We start from the raw sequence: 19,117 nt of genomic DNA on the forward strand, positions 1-19,117 counted from the left end.
ACTCACCTTTGTAACCGTTGTTCTTCGAGATGTGTTGCTCATATCCATTCCACACCCGCCCTCCTTCCCCACTGTCGGAGTAGCTGGCAAGAAGGAACTGAGGAGCGGGCGGGCCAGCAGGGGTATATATTACCCGCCATGGCGACGCCACTCTAGGGGGCGACCTGCCGGCCCGCTGGAGTTGCTAGGGTAAAAGTCTTCCGACGAGCGTGCACGCACGGCACGTACACCTACTGGAATGGATATGAGCAACACATCTCGAAGAACAACAGTTACAAAGGTGAGTAACCGTGTTTTTCCTTGCTTTTATGGGTTAAGCTCAGTCCTGAACCAGTTTCTTTGTGTCAATATTTCAGCAGTTACTGAAAAGTAACTGTTCTTCCCATTATATAGGGTTGGGATACCTAGTAATGGAGTCATTATGGTTCAATAAAATGGTATCAAAACCAGATCCCAGTTCTTAACTGTTTTGTTGCTTTTTTTCATAGCTTAGTGATTTGAGCATTGGCCTGATAAACCCAGGATTGTGAGTTTAATCCTTGAAGGGGCCATTTACGGATCTGGGACAAAAATCTGTCTGGGGATTGGCCCTGCTTTGAGCAGGGAGTTGAACTAAATGACCTCCTGAGGTCCCTTCCAACCCTGATATTCTATGATCTATGATTTTTGTTGTAATATCTAGACACAATGTTTAGTCCATGATTTATCACAATTTTGGAGCAGGGACCCTTGAGTTTCTTGCAACTGCATTTAGTCTCCATGCTACAACCCCATTTCACTCAACATTGCCATGTCCAGTAATAACCAGAAGGGGTTAGAGCTACACAGGAAGCTTCTCCCATCAGGAGTAAATCTGCTGCCTTTAGAATACACCTGTTCTTGTGGCCTAGGGAGCTTTCCCTTTATTAGAATGCATTTCTTGAACTTAAAAATCGATGGGTTTTTTTGTTTGTTTTTTGTTTCCACTCACTTTTGAGTGAACAGGACATGAAAATTTGGCTTTAAATCTCTGTTGAAATTTTCTCTTCCCTATTAATCATAAGCCTTCTATATTTAACTGGTAACTTGATCATCCTCTAAACAGCAGCTCAATCAGTTACTTTCCTTGTTGTGTTCGGGATTGATTCTTTCTGCTAAACAGAAAAGCTTATTGAAATACCTTCTACAGTATTACTTGATGCTTTATCCAGCTGCAGTGGGACTCTTGAAAATACTGTTTTATTGTTATTAAAATAATTACTATATTAAGAGACTTTATGGGGAAGACTGGCCTCAGTCTGAGTTTAAAATTGTTTGACCAGAAGTTGATTCCTGTAAGTATGACAGTGACTTCAAAATATTTTTAGGATGTTTGTGGTGCATACTCTTCAGTATCTCCAGAAACTAACTTTGCCTTTGTGTGTGTAATTACTCTGGTAAAATTTTCACCAAAAATAATCATGTCATTTTGAATCAGCAAATCTGTCAACTTACTAAAATTGCCTAATGATAGTGAGTTCATGGGAGCATACTGTTGTTTACTTACTGGTACATCTGTGCTATCTCTCAACATTGGGTGCTAGGGTGAATTTGTACTACTTGGGTATTTTTCTCTAATATAAAGCCAGCCCTTTATACTGAAATATTTTTATGATAAAGGATTTTAGTTTTTAGAAAGCCCATATGGCAATTCTGTCTTTTCATTGAAGCTTTTCTGAGCTTCATTTTATTAATTTTGAAATTAAATCTAGAAAAAACTGCTGTTGTAACTTCTTAAATAAGTGATGGATTTCAGTCTTTGAAGTTCTTGTACAGCAAGAAATGTACTTGAACTTGCTTTTCAAAGGCTAGTTGTCTAATTACAGTATTGCTAGTAAAGGAGTATAGTTTTTTTTAATTCAGAATTATCATGTGTGTCAGCATTTGTACGTAATTGAACAGTTATTTCAGTTAGATACAGTTAACTTAAATAACTTAGCCAAGGTGCCCTGAGATGGAATTGTCAATTACAAGCAACTCATTGTTGATTCTAGAATGGTTTAAGGATTCGAAATGAGGTGCTTGACTATCTCTACTTAAAATTTAAAGCTCCCAAGGAGTCCAAGGATCTGAATTTTTTGTTCTTTATTGACTCAGAATATTAAAATTACAAAGGAGAATGTGAAAAATGACCAGTATTGAAAATGCTCAATTCATTTAAGGAACCAGAAGAAGAGGCATGAGGTTATAATACACATTGACTGAAATAAAACCCCTCCACTTCAAGGACCTAGCTTGAAAAGTAGGACTATTAATACATAGCAAGCGTTTTTTCTGGCCATTGATAAGTTCAGAATGACAGAAAAGGTTTGCCAAACTTGGTTTCTGATCACACAAAGCAGACCTGCCACTATCAAAAGCCCCAGTGGGGGGAAATGATGCAGGAAATCTTCGTTGTATCAATAATGCAAATGACCTAGACAGGTGACTGTCATTTTAGTATTGGCATAATAACTAGATAGTGTCTCCATTGGGTTGATAACCATTAAACACATAGATTTGCACCTAAATGTATCCATTTTACTGAACTTGATATTTTTTGCTGACCACAAGGACACACTATCTATATGCGCTCATTTAAGCAGTTATATAGAACTTGTTAATTTTTAGCTTTATGATATTAGAAAATGATGAACGATGTATTTCTTATTTACTAGATGATTATCTTTTCACTTATGATTTGAGTAAAGCTGTATTGGATAAAAAATCAATTAAAATACACAAAGATATTTTACAATTTAATCAAATAAAACTACTATAAAATTTGCTGGATAAGAAAAAATTTTATCACAAAGTATCAAAACATGTTTTAATTTAAAATGAATATGTTTATTAAGCAAAGCAAGTGTTATTGAAACTTGGTGAATTAAACTTATTGTTTCAGGTCTCCACATGTCCTTCAAGATTTTAAAATTAGTAAGAGAATAAGATCTACAATTAATTTTATGCATAGTTTGAAAGAGGAAAACAAGCGTTGCTGTTTTTTTTCAGTTCCTGGTTTTGAGAGAGAGAGAGTTTTAACTCTGAAGGAACTAGTCATTGAACTGAACTAATTGAATATATTGAAATGAAGAACATATTGTCTCTACTGTGGCAGAAGAGGCTACTGCTGTCAGAAGCTGGTTTAGCCCTTCAATGAACTGATTCTAGGTGCTTAGCCAGTGACTCTCATCAGTTCAGTGGTTTGACTTTTTTTAAAACTTCACAGCAAATATGTGCTGCTTAATACAACTTATTGTATTTAATTTAAATGGTTTTATGATATTGTAATAAGTTTAGGCCTTAATATATGTTGTTAATTTCAGATTTATTTTTAAATAACTTTATTTTTTAAAAAATGAATTTGTATTTAATTTAAACTAAAAAAAAAAAAATTAAAAAAATATTTACCCATCTGTAAAAGAGATTCCATGTCTTGTTTTCAGACGCTAGAATTTCACACCTTCAGTTTCTTGTTTTATTGCTATAGAAGCCCATGTTATGCAGATGAAGAACTGAATAGGAAATTTAGAAAATGACATTTTACAGGAGCTGTACTCAGCAATGAAAACCCACTGGTATCCAGTCTCAAGCCTGTTTGTTTCAAACAGTAGTGTCTGTACACCAGGGATCGGCAACCTTCGGCATGCCAGTCTTGGCGCAGGATGAGGGATGTGCTGGCCGCCACTTCCCTCAGCTTCCATCGGCCTGGAGTGGTGAACCACAGCCAGTGGGAGCTGCGATTGGCCGAACCTGCAGACGCGGCAGGTAAACAAACCGGCCCGGCCCGCCAGGGGGCATACCCTGGTGAGCCGTGTGCCAAAGGTTGCCTGTCCCTGCTGGTCTTCCTGTCATTTGTAGGTGTACAAGTGTCAATTCTAAGTGTGGGGAGTTTTTTTGTTTGTTTGTTTTTTAGTTGGGCAACTTAAGAACATCTGTTCAAAGACTCCAGTGGGTGAAATTCTAAGACTTCTAGAATTTCTTTATTAGTAAGCTGAAAAAAGAGAGAAATGTGTCTAGATTTTTTCCTTGTTGATACATGTTGTTGAAACCGTATAAGTAGCAGCAATTTAGGATGAAATTGTGAGTCTTGAAAAAAACTGTTTTAACATACAAATTTCTGATTGCCCCATTAATATTGAAGTAACAATTGAAAAGAAACAAAATAACTAGCAATAGTCTCCAGACTAAGTTGGCATTACTGCAGTGATGTTAGTTGCATCACTGCAGTAAAGTTTGAATAACCTTTTATTTATTGAATTTCTGTTGGGCTCTCAGTACAGTAATGTTACTTCCATGTATTGATTTTCTTATGATGGAAAAACCAAAGCTTGTTTCATTGTTCTCACTTCCTCCCAACCTATCCCCATTCTGTTTAACACTGATTACAGTGAGACTCTGGGCAGGAGATGGGCTGGGTTTGTAGTTCTCTATAGAGGATTGGTGCCTTTCATTGTAATTTGTTTCACACCTGTGTTACCATGTAAATAATAACTTTTCTTCTTAAGATTAATTTTGAAAAACATACTACTATGAAATAGCAGAGAGGCAAATAATAAGGAAGCACAAATAAATAACTTTAAACTAACCAGATCACTAAAATTATTGAGGAAATATGAAATTAGTAACCAATCAAGATTCAGTAACGTTCAGTTGTGTGCAAACCCTGTAAAAACAATGCTTCTGATTACAGAGTGAAACTGTTAGTATTTCATGACTTGAATATCATTTTGCTTAGCTGTGTGGTCCCAGAAGATTTGAAATTGTCCTAATAGATAGTATTGAACATAATTGCAAAACTCTGTTGGGACTGAGTATTTTACTTAAACTAAAATATTTTGTTGCAAGGTGATTTTTAATGTTTTTTGGTATCTTACCCCAAGTACTTAAGTATTGCTGATGATGATTTTCTTTGTAAAATGTCTTTTCTTGTGTTTTTAAAGCTTGCAGACAGAAGTCATCAGTCAGTTTCCTTAGTCGACCTGATCGTCCAAATCTAGCGTATAATAAGATAAAAGGCAAGAACCCAGGTGTTGTCTTCCTCCCAGGCCTTAATTCAGATATGAATGGACAGAAAGCACTTGCACTCCAGGACTTCTGCAAATCTCTCGGTCATGCCTTTGTAAGGTACAGTCAAGAAGATTGGTTAGAGAAACTAGCATGAATTATAGTATGGCTGCCAGGAATGAGGAATTCTGTGAAAATACGTCAGAGATGCTGAAAATTCCTCCTCCGCTTCAGTCTGTTAGATTTTGACATCTAATTGAAAGCATGCAATATAAGAGATAATGTCTGCCTCTTGTGATGGTGTCACCGTCAATCCGTATCTGAGAGATGTTCATCTTTTCTGTGCAGAGGTTATTTAAATCAGTAAAATTAATTTTTCAACACACTTGCATGACTCATTGAAATTGTAATGATCTCTTTTCTAATTTGAGTGATATGCTTCATGAAATAGTAAGATTATCAGCATAAAAATGAAAAATCTCTGAAGTGGGAAATCTTCACTTATATTATGGTTAATACATATAAATTAAATAGTTACTGTATGCTTAAATTCCATCCTGCAAGGGGCACCGTGTTGGACTCCTGCTTGGAGCCTCTGGATTTGGGCCTTAGGACAAAGTTCTTGTTTTAACTCTCTTATAGAATGCTATTTGTGATGACTCAACTGCTAACTCTTATGAATGCAGATTAATGTCTATTGGTCAAGCATCTTGAGTGGGTTTAAAGGAGTATACCTTGTGAAATGAATTGCATAGTACAGATGAAACATTATTTAAGAAGGTACAGAATATAATAAGAATGTACAGTCTCAGTGCTTGACAACACATTTATGAACCATGTATATTATATGAAGGAGACTCTTGACTTGGAAAATCTAAAAATGAAAAAATCAGGTAGGTCTTTGTCTCGTTCTTCAAGGACAGTCCTGTCCATATGTCTGAGTTAAATTTGGTTTTGCAGATTTAAAAAGCTAATTAGTGCATGAGTGCACTGCATCTCCTAGTTGTCTCATGCTCCCAAATCCCAATATATATGATTTGATATCCGAGAGTAACTTTCTCTCTTAACTGAAATTTCTGCAAACCTCCATTATTATGAGGTATGTTGTCTTTATTGCAATTGTTTTTAATTCTGATTAACAGTGAAGAGTATTGTTCCTGTTCTGTGTAGGGACTGCCTGATGCAGTTTGTTTTATAAGTAATATTAAAATTTTATCTTGACTGTTAACTTGCAGATTTGATTATACAGGATGTGGAAGTTCAGATGGTAATCTTCAAGAGTGTACGGTTGGAAAGTGGAGGAAGGATGTTTTGTCTGTACTAGATGAACTCACAGATGGACCACAGGTTATATTTTATTTTTAAATATAGCATAAGCTGTTCTCCCAAGTTAAAGCATTATATAGCCAGAAATACAGTTTAATGGTCTTTGTGAATGGTCTTCTGTAAAAAAAAGAAAAGAGCTACCTTTGTACTCATTTCCAGTTTGAGTTGTTTCAAATGGAACAAAAATGTATCAGTCACGAAGTACCTTACACAGGGATGATGGTGCTGATCAACAAGCTAATAGCAATGGAAATAACATTGTAGAACAACCCTAAATGGAAAATAAAGTAGATTAGGTAATGAAACAACTTGGGGAGAAATCATTTTAGTTCAAAACAGAATAAAGTCAAAAAGTCAGTGTTAAGCTGTCCATTGCATAGATACCATGGCAATGGATGCTTTCAAATACTACATACAGCTCAGTTTAAATTAATGAGAGGAAGTTCTACTAAGTAATTACTTTTAATATAGCTCAGAGTGAATATTAGAACTATTGTAATGTGTTAAAACTTGTTTTGTGTGTTTTGCCTTTTTTTATTAATGAGCCATTTCTTTAAAGAAAGAAACATCAAATGTTAAAGCACTTCCACAGCTGGAAAAATAAAAAAATAAAAGTACTTGATTCTCACCTACATTTCAGTTCTCATTTTGTTTACAGTGGGTCAGTCTGAGAAAGCAATAGCCTGCCCCACTGAACAAAAAACAGTAGTTAAATGCCAGAACTTGTGATGCTTACTCAGGCAAAATTCCCATTGGAAATGACAGCAGTTCTGCTGAGTAAGGGCAGCAGGATTATGCCCCAGGTTTAAGTAGCTAAACAAAACTGAAAATATTTTGATTTAAAAAAAAAAAAAAAGTAAATTGGTAGTTTAGATTAAAAATAATTTTGTGTGTTTTGCTTTTCAAATCTTATTTTAAGATTCTAGTGGGATCCAGCTTAGGTGGATGGCTGATGCTTCATGCAGCAATAGCTCGTCCAGAAAAGGTGGCCGCTTTAGTTGGAGTAGCTGCAGCTGCAGACTATCTTGTAACAACTTTTAAACAACTTGCCCTTGAGGTAAGTGCTAACGGCTTTTAATGTTCTGTGTTTGCAAATTTTGAAAACTTACTGGTGTGAAATCCCTTTATTAAAATTTTTCATTGTGTGTCTTATGGTTAAATAAACTGTAAGAGTTGACGTTGAGTTAACAGCCTGCAAAATGTGAAATTTCTGTGAAATTGTCAGAATTTGATAAAGTGAAGACTTCTTACAACCACCGTATATAGGAGCCTTAATTGTGAACCAGGGACTCATTGTGTTAGGCACAGTAGAAGCACAAAACAAAAAGATGATACCTGCCCCAAGCAACTTAAAATCTAAGTATAAGAAAAAGAGACATCAGATAGATACAGATGAGTGGAGTACAAAGACAGTATTGGTCAGCATAATAGGCAGTGGTCACATCACACACACCAGCAGTCTCACTGTTGTCAGGATTTTATAGGCATCATGGCAAAGAGTTTTGAGGAGGGTTATGAAAGGGGATAAGAGGTAGGTAGCTTTGCGCTTTTTACCAGGAGCACCTCCCATATATGAGGAGCAGCATAGGAGAAAGCAAAAAGATGTTGGTTTGAAAATTTAACAAGTGGCCCTTTGAGGCTGGTAACATGGACTGATCACAGGCAGGAATTGACATTTCAGTAGTGAATGAGAGATGATAGGTAGGGTGGGGATAAACAGTGAAGACAAGTAGCTTATATTTGATAAGATAGAGAAAAGGGAACTGGGCAGGTGCATGGGAAAAGAGTGGTGATGTGGTCAAAGCAGCAGACTAAGAAAATGATATTTGAAGAAGCATTCTGAATGGATATGAATGGGGCAAAATGGCATTTGTCAGGTCCAAAGGATATGATGGTGCAGTAAGTGAGATGTGAGATGATTAGGGCTTGGATAAGGCTTAGCTTCATGGATGGATAAGAAGGTGTTTTTTTAAAGGTGTTGTGCAGAAAAGATCTAAAGGGAGAGCCTGACTGAGAACCTAGAGAGAAATCTGAATCAAATGACTTCTGGGATATGGGTCTGAATGACAGGCAAGATGATTGAGCAAAGAGTTGGGGAGGGAAAGAGGGAGGTAAATGTAACTATTATATGTCAAAGGCTGGAAAGTAACTTCATATACCAACACTACTGTGACAGATATGGCAGGAAACTGCCATATCTGTGGAAGATCTTGCTGCGTTAAGTTGAAATAGCTTTGGAATCCTTTGTGTCATGAATGCAAAGTTGATGTATTATTTTGGGATTGTATGTGACATCTCTTGGGGAAGAGATGAGGCCAGTGTAAACCCTGGAGAAGTGTAATGCGCTTTAAAGGACTATTTCAGACTATATGCCAGACAAAAAGGAACTTTTGGGACAAACCAAGTTAAATGGGTTTGCTAGGAAGTACCTGGAGGGAGGTGAATGCAGGTTCCCATCCCAACCTTTTTGAAACTATGCCCTGAGGGGAGAACCATTGTCTGACTGATTACCTATTTGTGGTCTCTGAAGACCCAAGTGAAAGAAAGGTGTATGCCTATGGGTGCCTGTTCCGAGTAAAAGCTTGTATGAACTTGAAACCACACACCCTCTGGTGAGGTTTTAAAGACTGGTGGCTTACCAGAGCCCTCCTTGGAGTTGGAGGTAATCTCTGGTACGCATATTAGCCTGCATGTATGTTTTATTGTTTTAATAGGTCTTCTGTAATGCTTTCATCTTAAGAGTAAATGTGCCTATTGAGGAAAAAGCTGTCTGGTAACTTGTAACAGTGGCAATTACACTTTTTATAGCCTCTGAGAAAGCAAAGCAGAGACGCAGACCTGTTTTAAGTAGTCTGACTTTCTGGGGAATTCACAGTGTGGCAGGGAGCTGTGCAGCCTGGAAATACCCCAGTCAGGAGCAAGAGAGATATAGTCTCTCAACAGAAGAGGTAACAGCTGAGGGTCTGGGAGCCTAAAACGGGTGTCCTTGCTGGACCATAGAGTGGGAATACAGATGCAGTTGTGACAACTATTGTTAAGGTTGCAAATTAACTTTCATTTGAACCTGACTTAAATTTGGTAGGTTAGATCTGGGATTGAGGTAGGATTTTTCTGCATAATTTGAGATGAACTGGATTTGGGCTCCAAATTTGATACATTAATTATTGAAGTGTTCACCTGTGTGCCGAACTGTAGTGTAATAGCTTTTTGGTTCTTGCTAGCGATACCTTATATTATAGCCTGATCTCAAGAATGAAGAGAGGGAATGTCCACCAAAAAGCTTTGGGGTGGGAAGGTTTGGTTCTGATGGGCTTCCTAAATATGTTTCTTTTTGTGAGCCTTAACTCCTGCATGCTCAAAGAATTTCCCCAGGAGGGGGGAAAGGCCTCAAATCATCTCCTTCTTCCTCCCACTGGTAGCCCCCCTGCTTTCATCAGGTCCCCTTCCTTGGTGACTTCTTTGTGAGGTCCAAAGGAATGAAGCCCTGAGCCTCTGGAGACTTGAGGGAAGTCAGTTGAGATTGGAGGGCACAGGGGTCTTTGGCTGGGGGAAAGCAGATCAGGTAATATTTCCACCTTTCTCTTTGTGTGGACCTCCTGAGGTGTGATAGGGGAGAGAGCTCATGGCAAGCCTTTGGAGGCCAATGAGTAAAAAACCTCTATTCCCCATGAGTCTTTTACTCATGGACAGTTACTGAACTCTTCAGAGCCTTGGTTGACTTCACAAGGACTAAAACCAGTTGTGGGTTGTAGGGGGGCTGCTGACTCTTTTGGCTGGGTCGTGGCTGAGAGGCCTGCTGTGTGAGAGCCCTAAATAGCTGAAGTTTATGGGAGGGACGTACAGATCAGCTTCTGAGGCTCATTGTGGGTGTTTTCCTCCTGCAGATGTCTGGGGGGTTACAGGAATGGGTCAAATACACCTCTTTTACTCCTCCTGACCTCAACTGGTAAGGATACGTTTGTAAGAGTTTGGGGGTTTTTTTTTGTTTGTTTGCTCTTAGTAATGTGCAAAAAACAGAGTTAAGGAGTCTGGTTGCCTTGTTTAATAAGAGTGAATCACATTTGTCTGGAATATTCTTTTTCTTTTCTAAACAGGTCCAAAAAGAAATAGAAGAAAAGGGTGAATGGAAGCTGCCAACAAAACACAATGAAGAAGGGTTTTATTGTTTGTCATATGAGTTCATTAAAGAAGCAGAAAACCACTGTCTGTTGAGCAATCCTATTCCTATAACCTGCCCTATAAAACTTATCCATGGCATGAAGGATGAAGATGTTCCGTGGCAGGTATCCATGCAAATTGCAGATGATGTTGTCAGCACAGATGTGGATGTGATCCTCCGCAAAGTTGGTCAGCACCGAATGAATGAGAAGGATGACATGAAACTTCTTGTGTACACTGTTGATGATTTAATTGACAAGCTGACAACCCTAGCGTGAGTTGCATGTTAGCACTAATGCATGAGCTTAACACTCAGATCTCTTCTGTGATTAACTAAAACCTCACTTTTTTTATGGCAATGGAACACTGCTGAATCTGGAAGGATGCAAAGGTCACGAAAGAAAGGAAGTGGAGCTTTAACTTCTATCTCCTTACCTCTGTTTTGTAAATAAAGGTGTTTTCTTAATGCTGCATTTGCACAAATGGTAGAAAATGTGAAGAAAATGCTGCTGTTTGTTGAAATATTTTCCCCCACCTTGATTTCCTGTGACTTTTTTCAAAAGTTTCCTACACTATTTTGTACTGAAACATGTTTACCTTTCTTACATTTGTGCCAATGGTTAATTTTTTGCTACTATTAGAACTGTACAGTACAACTTAATTTTTAATTCCTTTTGACATTCTAAAATAAATATTGTGCTTTGCTTTAACATTATTCCATTTCTGAGTTCTGAAACTTGTGTGGGAGCCTTCCCACCCCAAATATGTACCTGAAATGTTCAGTTAAATGCCCCTAGAAATAGAATGGGGGAAAATGCAGCATAATAAAGCTGGCTTCAAATATAAAATGGAGTTTTAGTACTGATATTAAGCCATAAAACAACTGCACAGTATCTTAGAGTCCTTTGTGCCTGGGATAGTGATGAGCAAGCCTGATTTTTGAGTTGCTCAGAATAACTAAAAACTGAAACTTTGGTTCTACAGATGTCTTTCTAAGCTCATTATACCAGATGAAAAGTAATCACATGGTCATTGTTCTAGGGTCCGAAGGTTTATCTCTACCATCGTATTCTATAAGAGTTGTAGGTCACTGACATTGCAAGATTTAGATATTTCTGCGTTAGTGAATATATTTAATCCTATTAAGGCAGAGTGAAGCAAGGAAGCAGGACTGCCCAACATCCCTCCCTAATGTCATGCAAAAACTTACATACACAATAACACTTCTTTAAAAAGCTATATGCCTTACTTGATCTTGGCATATCAGGAAATAATACTTTTCAACATTTGTGGAGCTTCCTATTTGTAGAATTGGTTATTTGCATGAAAACCTACTCTACCAGTCAGTTCAGCTGTCTCTGTTCATGATACTTTGACTTTTCTGCAACAAATCTGTGACTTAGCCATACTTGTAAATGGGACATACATCCATTCTAGGAATGGTTTTTATTTAGCTGTAACTACCTTTCCATAGTATTACAGTTGTGGGAACACTAGTAGAAAAGACAGCTGGATGCATTTGCCCTGGGTGAGGTAACCATATTGACCATACTTTGGTTTATCTGGGTTTCTCCCTATTGATTTCTTGTTACAGAGGGGTGGAAGGTACCTTAGCATGTGTGTTTAAAAATGAAAAGGGAAGAGGGGCCATGGTTGACTCATTTTTGCCTTTGAATGGAACACTTAATTAGTAACCAAGTCAACTCAATAGACAGCAAACCTAAGCAAACCTGAACAATTTACAACTGAAACAAAAAGGTGGGCAGTCTGATGTATCTACTGAGAATATAAATCACTCAGTATCTGGATCATGTGTGGATTAAGTTTCAAATGTTGCTTAGTTACTCATCCAGAAATGAACCCTTGTCTATGTGTATGAATTGCAAGATGAGCATATCTAGATGGGAACCTGGAATTGATATCAAACTTGAGCAATGTTGCATCTCAATCATAAGCAAAATCATTTGGCATTTACTGATTTCATTTAATTCAAATGGTAAACTGCTCCATTATGGTAAACTGAGACTCAAGCCACTATAGGGGCAAGTTATTCAGGAGAATTTCACATGATTATCAAGCCCCTAACATTTTTAACATATGGAGGTTTTACTATTACTTTAGCAAGGATATAGGGACTTCTGAATGACTTTTTTTTGAAGTGGGGTTTGTGTGCATGTTCCCAGCAGTATACAAAATAATACAAGCCTCGTAGGTTTCAAAATTGAGGAGGAGAGATGAAATAAATAAAAAGAAGTTAGGATGCATGCATCTTTTTACTCCATGATTTTCATGGTTTTATAGACCTCTATCTTATCCCACCTTGGCCATCTTTTATCCAAGTTGAACAGCCCCAGTCTTTAATCTTTCCTCATATGGAAGTTATTTCATATGCCTAACTGTTTTTGTTGCCCTTCTCCGTACCCTTTTTTGAGATGGGGTGACCAGAACTGCATGCAGTATTCCTGGAGTGGTTGTACCATGGTTTTATAGAATGGCATGATAGTTACTGTCATCTTATTCATCCCATTCCAAATGTTTCCTAACATTGTTAGCTTGTTTGACTGCTGCTGCACATTGAGTGAATGTTTTCACAGAACTATCCATGAAGCCTCCAAGATGGCTTTCTTGAATGGTAATAGCTAATTTAGACCCCATCATTTTGTAGGTATAATTGGGATGATGATTTTCATGCGCATTACTTCACATTCATCAACATTAAATTTCAGCTGCCATTTTTTAATCCAATTTTGTGAGATCCGTTTGTAACTCCTTGCACTTTGCTTTGGACTTAATTATCAAGTAATTCTGTGTTGTCTGCAAACGTTGCCACCTCACTGTTTACTCCTTTTTCCATTCAACGTATGAATATGTTGAACAGCACTGGTCCCAATATAGATTCCTGGGGGACACCACCATTTATTTCTCTTCACTGTGAAAACTAAGCATTTATTCGTATCCTTTGTTTCTCATCTTTCGACCAGTTATTGATCCATTAGAAGATCTTCTCTCTTATCACTACCTACTTGGGTTAAGAGCCTATGGTGAGGGAGCTGGTTAAAGGCTTTCTGAAAGTCCAAGTACACTATACTCAGTGGATCATTCTTGTCCACATGTTTGTTTGACCTCCTCAAAGAATTCTAATAGATTGATGAGGCATGATTTTTTCACCTTACAGAATCCATCTGGACTCTTCCAACAAATCATGTTCAGCTATGTGTCTGATAATTCTGCTCTTTATTAAAGTTTCAACCAGTTTGCCTACTACTGAAACAAGGCTTACTGATCTGTAATTGCCAAAATTGCCTGAGGACCCTTTTAAAAAACAAATTGGAGTTGTTATATTAGCTATCCTCTAGCTATCTGGTACAGAGGCTGGTTTAAATGATAGGTTACATTCCACAGTTGCACATGCATAGATGGGTTAAAGTAGCATGGGAGGACATGGTGGAGAAAAAGCTGGCACCTTATTTATGTTTGATACTCCAGCTAAGGCTATCCTATTGAAAATAATGGTGGGATGCCTAAAGGAAAAAAGTTACTGTGGAGAGAAGCTGCCTACTGAAGGATTCCTGATACCAGAGAGATTTACAAGCCGCTAATAATGATGTGTTTCAATAGGTTCTTCAAACTTGGCTTGGATGGATGCCCTGTTTTACCGTGAAGTTTACCACTCACATATTCTGGTGTGATTCTAATCTCACTGAGTAATGTCTCTGTATCCCATGGGATACTTAGCTGTGGCATCTGTTCTCCATCTTCCTTTACATAATCACCTAGACAATGAATATTTTTAATGACCACCTGCCTAAATAAATTATTTTTGCTACCTTTGTAGAAATATTGTGTGCTGACACTCATGCATTTTATGTTTAAAAAATAACCGATGTCAGTGATTTAAAAAAAAAAATCATTATTTGACCTATTGTAGGTATCGATTACCTTCCTATTCTCTCTGTCAAACAAAAGTCAGCTGCTTTCATAATGATCACAATTTGTACTACATCATTTCTTTATATTAGTCTCCCTGTCCCATTTGTTGCCAGATGCAAAGTATAATTTAAGAGCATGTAGCATATTAATTGGATCCAGTTTGCTGTACAAGAAATCTAATATACTTAAATCTGCACATAGAATTTAAATCAACAGCCTTTGTACTTGTTAATCTCATTTTTCAGACAGTAACCCACATATCTCTGCTTCCTCTCACATTCTGTTATATGAAGCATTCAAAGTTTCCTTAGTCTAAGTATAATTAATGATCCAGGGATCACTTAAAGTTTCAAATTGGCTTTGTGGCCTATTGAAAAATGTTCAGGGTTTCACGTTTTATCACACATCTGATATTCAAAGTGAAATGAGGAGTCATCCTGTTTCCCACTCAATCCTTGGACTTCGTCCTCCGGCGAGCAATGTTACAACTTACTGTTGCTTGGGGTAGTGAGTTTTTGAAATGTGTATGCTTATTCAATAGAAAATAGACTGAAAGCAAAAAATTCACTTTGCAGTCATCAGAATATCTACATTTAGGTGCCATTACTCTGGGCTGGATTTGAATTTGCTGTTTGCAGGTGAAGTGTTTTAAAACTCCAGTAATGAATATTTAGACCACAACCAATTTCATGTATCTAGAACATACAGAGGATTTAGATCAAATTTATTCCCTGTATTTCTAGTGAAAATGCTTATAATTACTTAACTGTCTGAGTAGAATCAGTTTCTTTCCGAAGAAAATTTCAAGAATTTCATTACCTTTCTTATCTTAAGAACTATCGCCCTATATGCCTGCTCTCTTATATCTATAAACTCTTTACGAAGGTGATAACGAACCAACTGTTGCAGAGTCTCGATGAACAACAGCTGAGAGAGCAGGAAGGGTTTCGAAGAAATTTCAGCACGATCGACCATATATTTACCCTTAATCAGCTCCTAGAAAGAGCGAGGGAATACAAACTCCCACTGTGCATTGCTTTCGTCAGCTATGAAAAGGCCTTTGATAGCATTGAGTTCAATGCAATATTAAAGGCGCTCACAGATCAGGGCATTAATACGCAGTACATCAATTCGTTGAAGGAAGCGAATACCAGATGTACAACAGACATTACTCCCCTTCGCATCCCAATCAAGAAAGGCATAAAGCAAGGAGATACAATTTCACCAAAACTTTAATGCCTGCCTTGAAATGGTTATGAACAAGATCAATTGGAGGAGTGGTGTTAATATAAATGGAGAACGATTATTTCAGCTCAGATTTGTGGCTGACCTCATACTAATTGCCAAAAGCACCAACCAACTGCAGAGCATGCTACGAAGACTCAACAGGAAAAGCAGTCAGGTTGGTCTGAAAATGAACCATTGCAAAACAAAATACATGTGATCAGACGTCTTACAAAAAGCCCAAATAACGGGTAACAGGAGAAGAAACTGAAGAAGTGGAACAGTATGTATATTTGGGCCAAAAAGTTAATATGCACCAAGGCATGAACAGAGAACTCTCACAAAGGATTCAGACAGGATGGTGTGTATTTAACTCCATCAAAGATGTCCTCAAAAGAAAAATCAACAAGACCACCCATACAAATATCTTCAATTCAACAGTGCTGCCAGCCATGCTGCATGGCAGTGAAACGTGGGCACTGACGAAGAGAGAAGAACAGTGGCTGTCAGTAGCTGAAAGGACAATGGAATGAGCTATGTTGGGAATTTCCCTTCTGGATCGTATCCCAGATGAAATTAGAGAACGCAGCAGTGTGAAAGATACTGTGGTGGAAAGCAGATATAATAAGATACAATGGGTGGGCCACATAGCACAGTTCATGAACAATAGGTGGACCACAGTCATTACTGAGTGGTACCTGCAAGAAAAGAAAATACCACCTGGTCGGCCTTCAAGAAGATGGGCAGATGACATTGTTAAATGTTTTGGATGAACATAGAGAAAAAAGGCAAGAATGCGAGAAGAATGGTGGATGTGTTGTGATCGGCGCAATCTTAACAACAGCTGAAGACCAATCGATCCAGGTGATTACCCTTAGTCTCCTTCAAAATCAATGTTGGTCATCTTAAATGTTACCATTTGGGTCTCCAGGTTTAAAGTGCTGCTTTTTCAAATGTCCTCAGCTTCTGGCATTTTTTATTAGGTTTACTGGGCTCATTGATAATTGACTTCACTGCAGATTTATCTGAGCTAAGAATGGTGTCCCAACAACACAAAGGAGCTCTGGACTTTGACAGAGAAACTCAGCTGGGGAACCTTGCTGATTTTGATTAAACTATAATGTGTATGTTGTAGAAACTAATAGGGGCTTGTCTTCACTACTGGGGAGATTGATGCTGCCACAATTGATGTGGCGGGTGTTGATTTTAGCGGGTCTAGTGAAGACCCGCTAAATCAATGTAAGAGTGTTCTCTGGTCGACCCCAGTACTCCAGCTCCCCACGAAGAGTAACGGAAGTCACCTGGAGAGCATCTCCTGTCGAAGCAGTGAAGATACTGGGGTAAGTTGACTTAAGCCACATCGTCTCCAGCTACGTTATTCAAGTAGTTGGAGCAGCATAAATTAGGTTGAGTTATCCCAATAGTGAAGATTTCACTGGCCTCTGACATCAGCTCTGGTCCTTGCCTCTGGTGTCTGGTCTCTCAGTGCAGTTCTGAGCCTGGGCTTCCGATTCCTGGCTTTTGATGCCTGCTCTAACTACTTGGCCTGAGTGCCCACATCCTGGTCACTGAGGACTGATCCCTAACCATTTTTATTATCTGTCATCCCCACCTATCATTCAGTGTGGAGAACAGTGGAGTGTATACCCTCCATGAAGGACTGTATGTGTTTTGCTAAGCTAATAGCCTGCTATTGTTGATCATACACTGCAGGTGGAATGGCACACCTAACAGTTAACGGAAAGCAGTAGTAACGAACAGTTATAATATAACTTGGGTAAATATGCATTAAAGAAGGAAATTCATTTTTATAGTTGTGAAGGCGGTAGTGACTGCAAGCCCTCATACTTTTCTGATATAGTATGCTGGAAGGATGGTAGAATTAGGGACCAGTGCATGCTATGGATGATTTAACAAATTAATTATAATGCATAGAGTGGAGTAGGCCTAAGTGTCTGGGTACTTCAGTTAAAGTCTTGGATGGGGAACCTAGATAGTTTAATGCTTTAAATTATAGAATAGGCATATTCTCACCCTGACTTTACTGTCTAGATTTACCTTTGACAGCTATTGTTTGAGGTTTTAGCTAGCATCCCATCAGTGTTAGGGTTAGACTGAAAATTAAGCTGTAACACCCAAAATTTCCACTCCTTTTGAGTTGAAAGCACAAAGTGCTATGTGGTTTCCAACGGAAATAGAAACATTCTATGATTCAGACAAAACTTTGTCCGTTGTTCCTTCTGTCCAGCGTTAAATTTTAGGTTAACCTTCCAAAATGGAGTGTGTAAGTTGTCTAATAGTAATGTGACATGTGAGTCACATCATAGGCAGGTGAAGTGACTTGTTTGTTCATGAGCTCTCCATTGGCTGTGTACATATTTAAACTAATACAACCAGCTTGGAGCCCAGCCCAGGATTGTACGTAAGTGCTGCTCTACCATTCTCTTCTTGTGTCACACTCTTTGCTCTGCTCATGGGGAATATGGTAACTTCCCTAGCTGAAATGTAATGTCACAAATCAGCCAACCAACTTCTTCTTTTCTGTCTTTGTTGAATACATTTGCATACTGCCAGAGGATTGATTAAAATACATGACATATTCATTATAAAAACACATCTCTTTAAAAACAATTCAAATGACATCACAGCCAGCAACATCAGAACTGTCCAGTAATTTTCTGTAATCAGATATGTTAGACCACTGAACACAATATACTATGTGTGAGACTATTACTCGAATATTATGTCCAGTTCTGGTGTCAACACTTCAAAAAGGCTGTTGATAAAGTATAAAGGGTTCAGAAAAGAGCTGCAAGAATGATTTGAGGTCTGGAAAATCAGCCTTAGTTTCTCACTGTAAAGAAGCTCAGTTTAATTAGTTTATCCAAGATAAAGTTGAGTTGACTTGATCATGGACTATAACTACCTGCCTGGGGACAAGACTTCTGATAGTAAAAGGCTCTTTAATGAAACAGACAAAGACATAACAATATCCAGTTGCTAGCAGCTAGATAACTTCAGCCTAAAAGCTGGACGTTTTTAACAGCGAAGGTAATTAGCCATTGGAACAACATAACTAGGAAAGCGGGGGTTTCTCCTCTACTTGAAGAAATTAAATCAAGACTTGGTTATCTTTGAAAAAAGGATGCTCTAGTTTAACCTGAAGTTACTGGCTTGATGCTGGAATTACTGGGTGAAATTGTCAAGTATCAGAGGTGTAGCTGTGTTAGTCTGGATCTGTAAAAAGTGATGATGAGTCCTGTGGCACCTTATAGACTAACAGATGTATTGGAGCATAAGCTTTCGTGGGTGAATACCCATTTCGTCAGACAAATGTGTGAAATTGCTGAGCTGTATAATTCCTGGGCTGAGATCAGACTAGATCAGTGGTTGGCAACCTTTCAGAAGTGGTGTGCTGAGTCTTCATTTATTTAGTATAATTTAAGGCTTCACGTGCCAGTAATACATTTTAATG

General features: G+C 38.0%; 1 protein-coding gene across 1 annotated transcript in view; it reads left to right on the forward strand.

Annotated features, from left to right (window-relative positions):
• The window catches only part of ABHD10 (abhydrolase domain containing 10, depalmitoylase), a 14,587-nt gene extending 3,384 nt beyond the window's left edge, over window positions 1-11,203 (forward strand). Inside the window, 4 exon segments of the mRNA XM_075072678.1 lie at window positions 4,941-5,124; window positions 6,240-6,351; window positions 7,250-7,387; window positions 10,425-11,203. Coding sequence (XP_074928779.1) covers window positions 4,941-5,124; window positions 6,240-6,351; window positions 7,250-7,387; window positions 10,425-10,766 — 776 coding nt within the window. The 3' untranslated portion in view covers window positions 10,767-11,203.
• Window positions 11,204-19,117: the final 7,914 nt, after the last annotated feature.

This window comes from Chelonoidis abingdonii, chromosome 1 (genome assembly GCF_003597395.2).
Source record: "Chelonoidis abingdonii isolate Lonesome George chromosome 1, CheloAbing_2.0, whole genome shotgun sequence".
NCBI lineage: Eukaryota > Metazoa > Chordata > Testudines > Testudinidae > Chelonoidis > Chelonoidis abingdonii.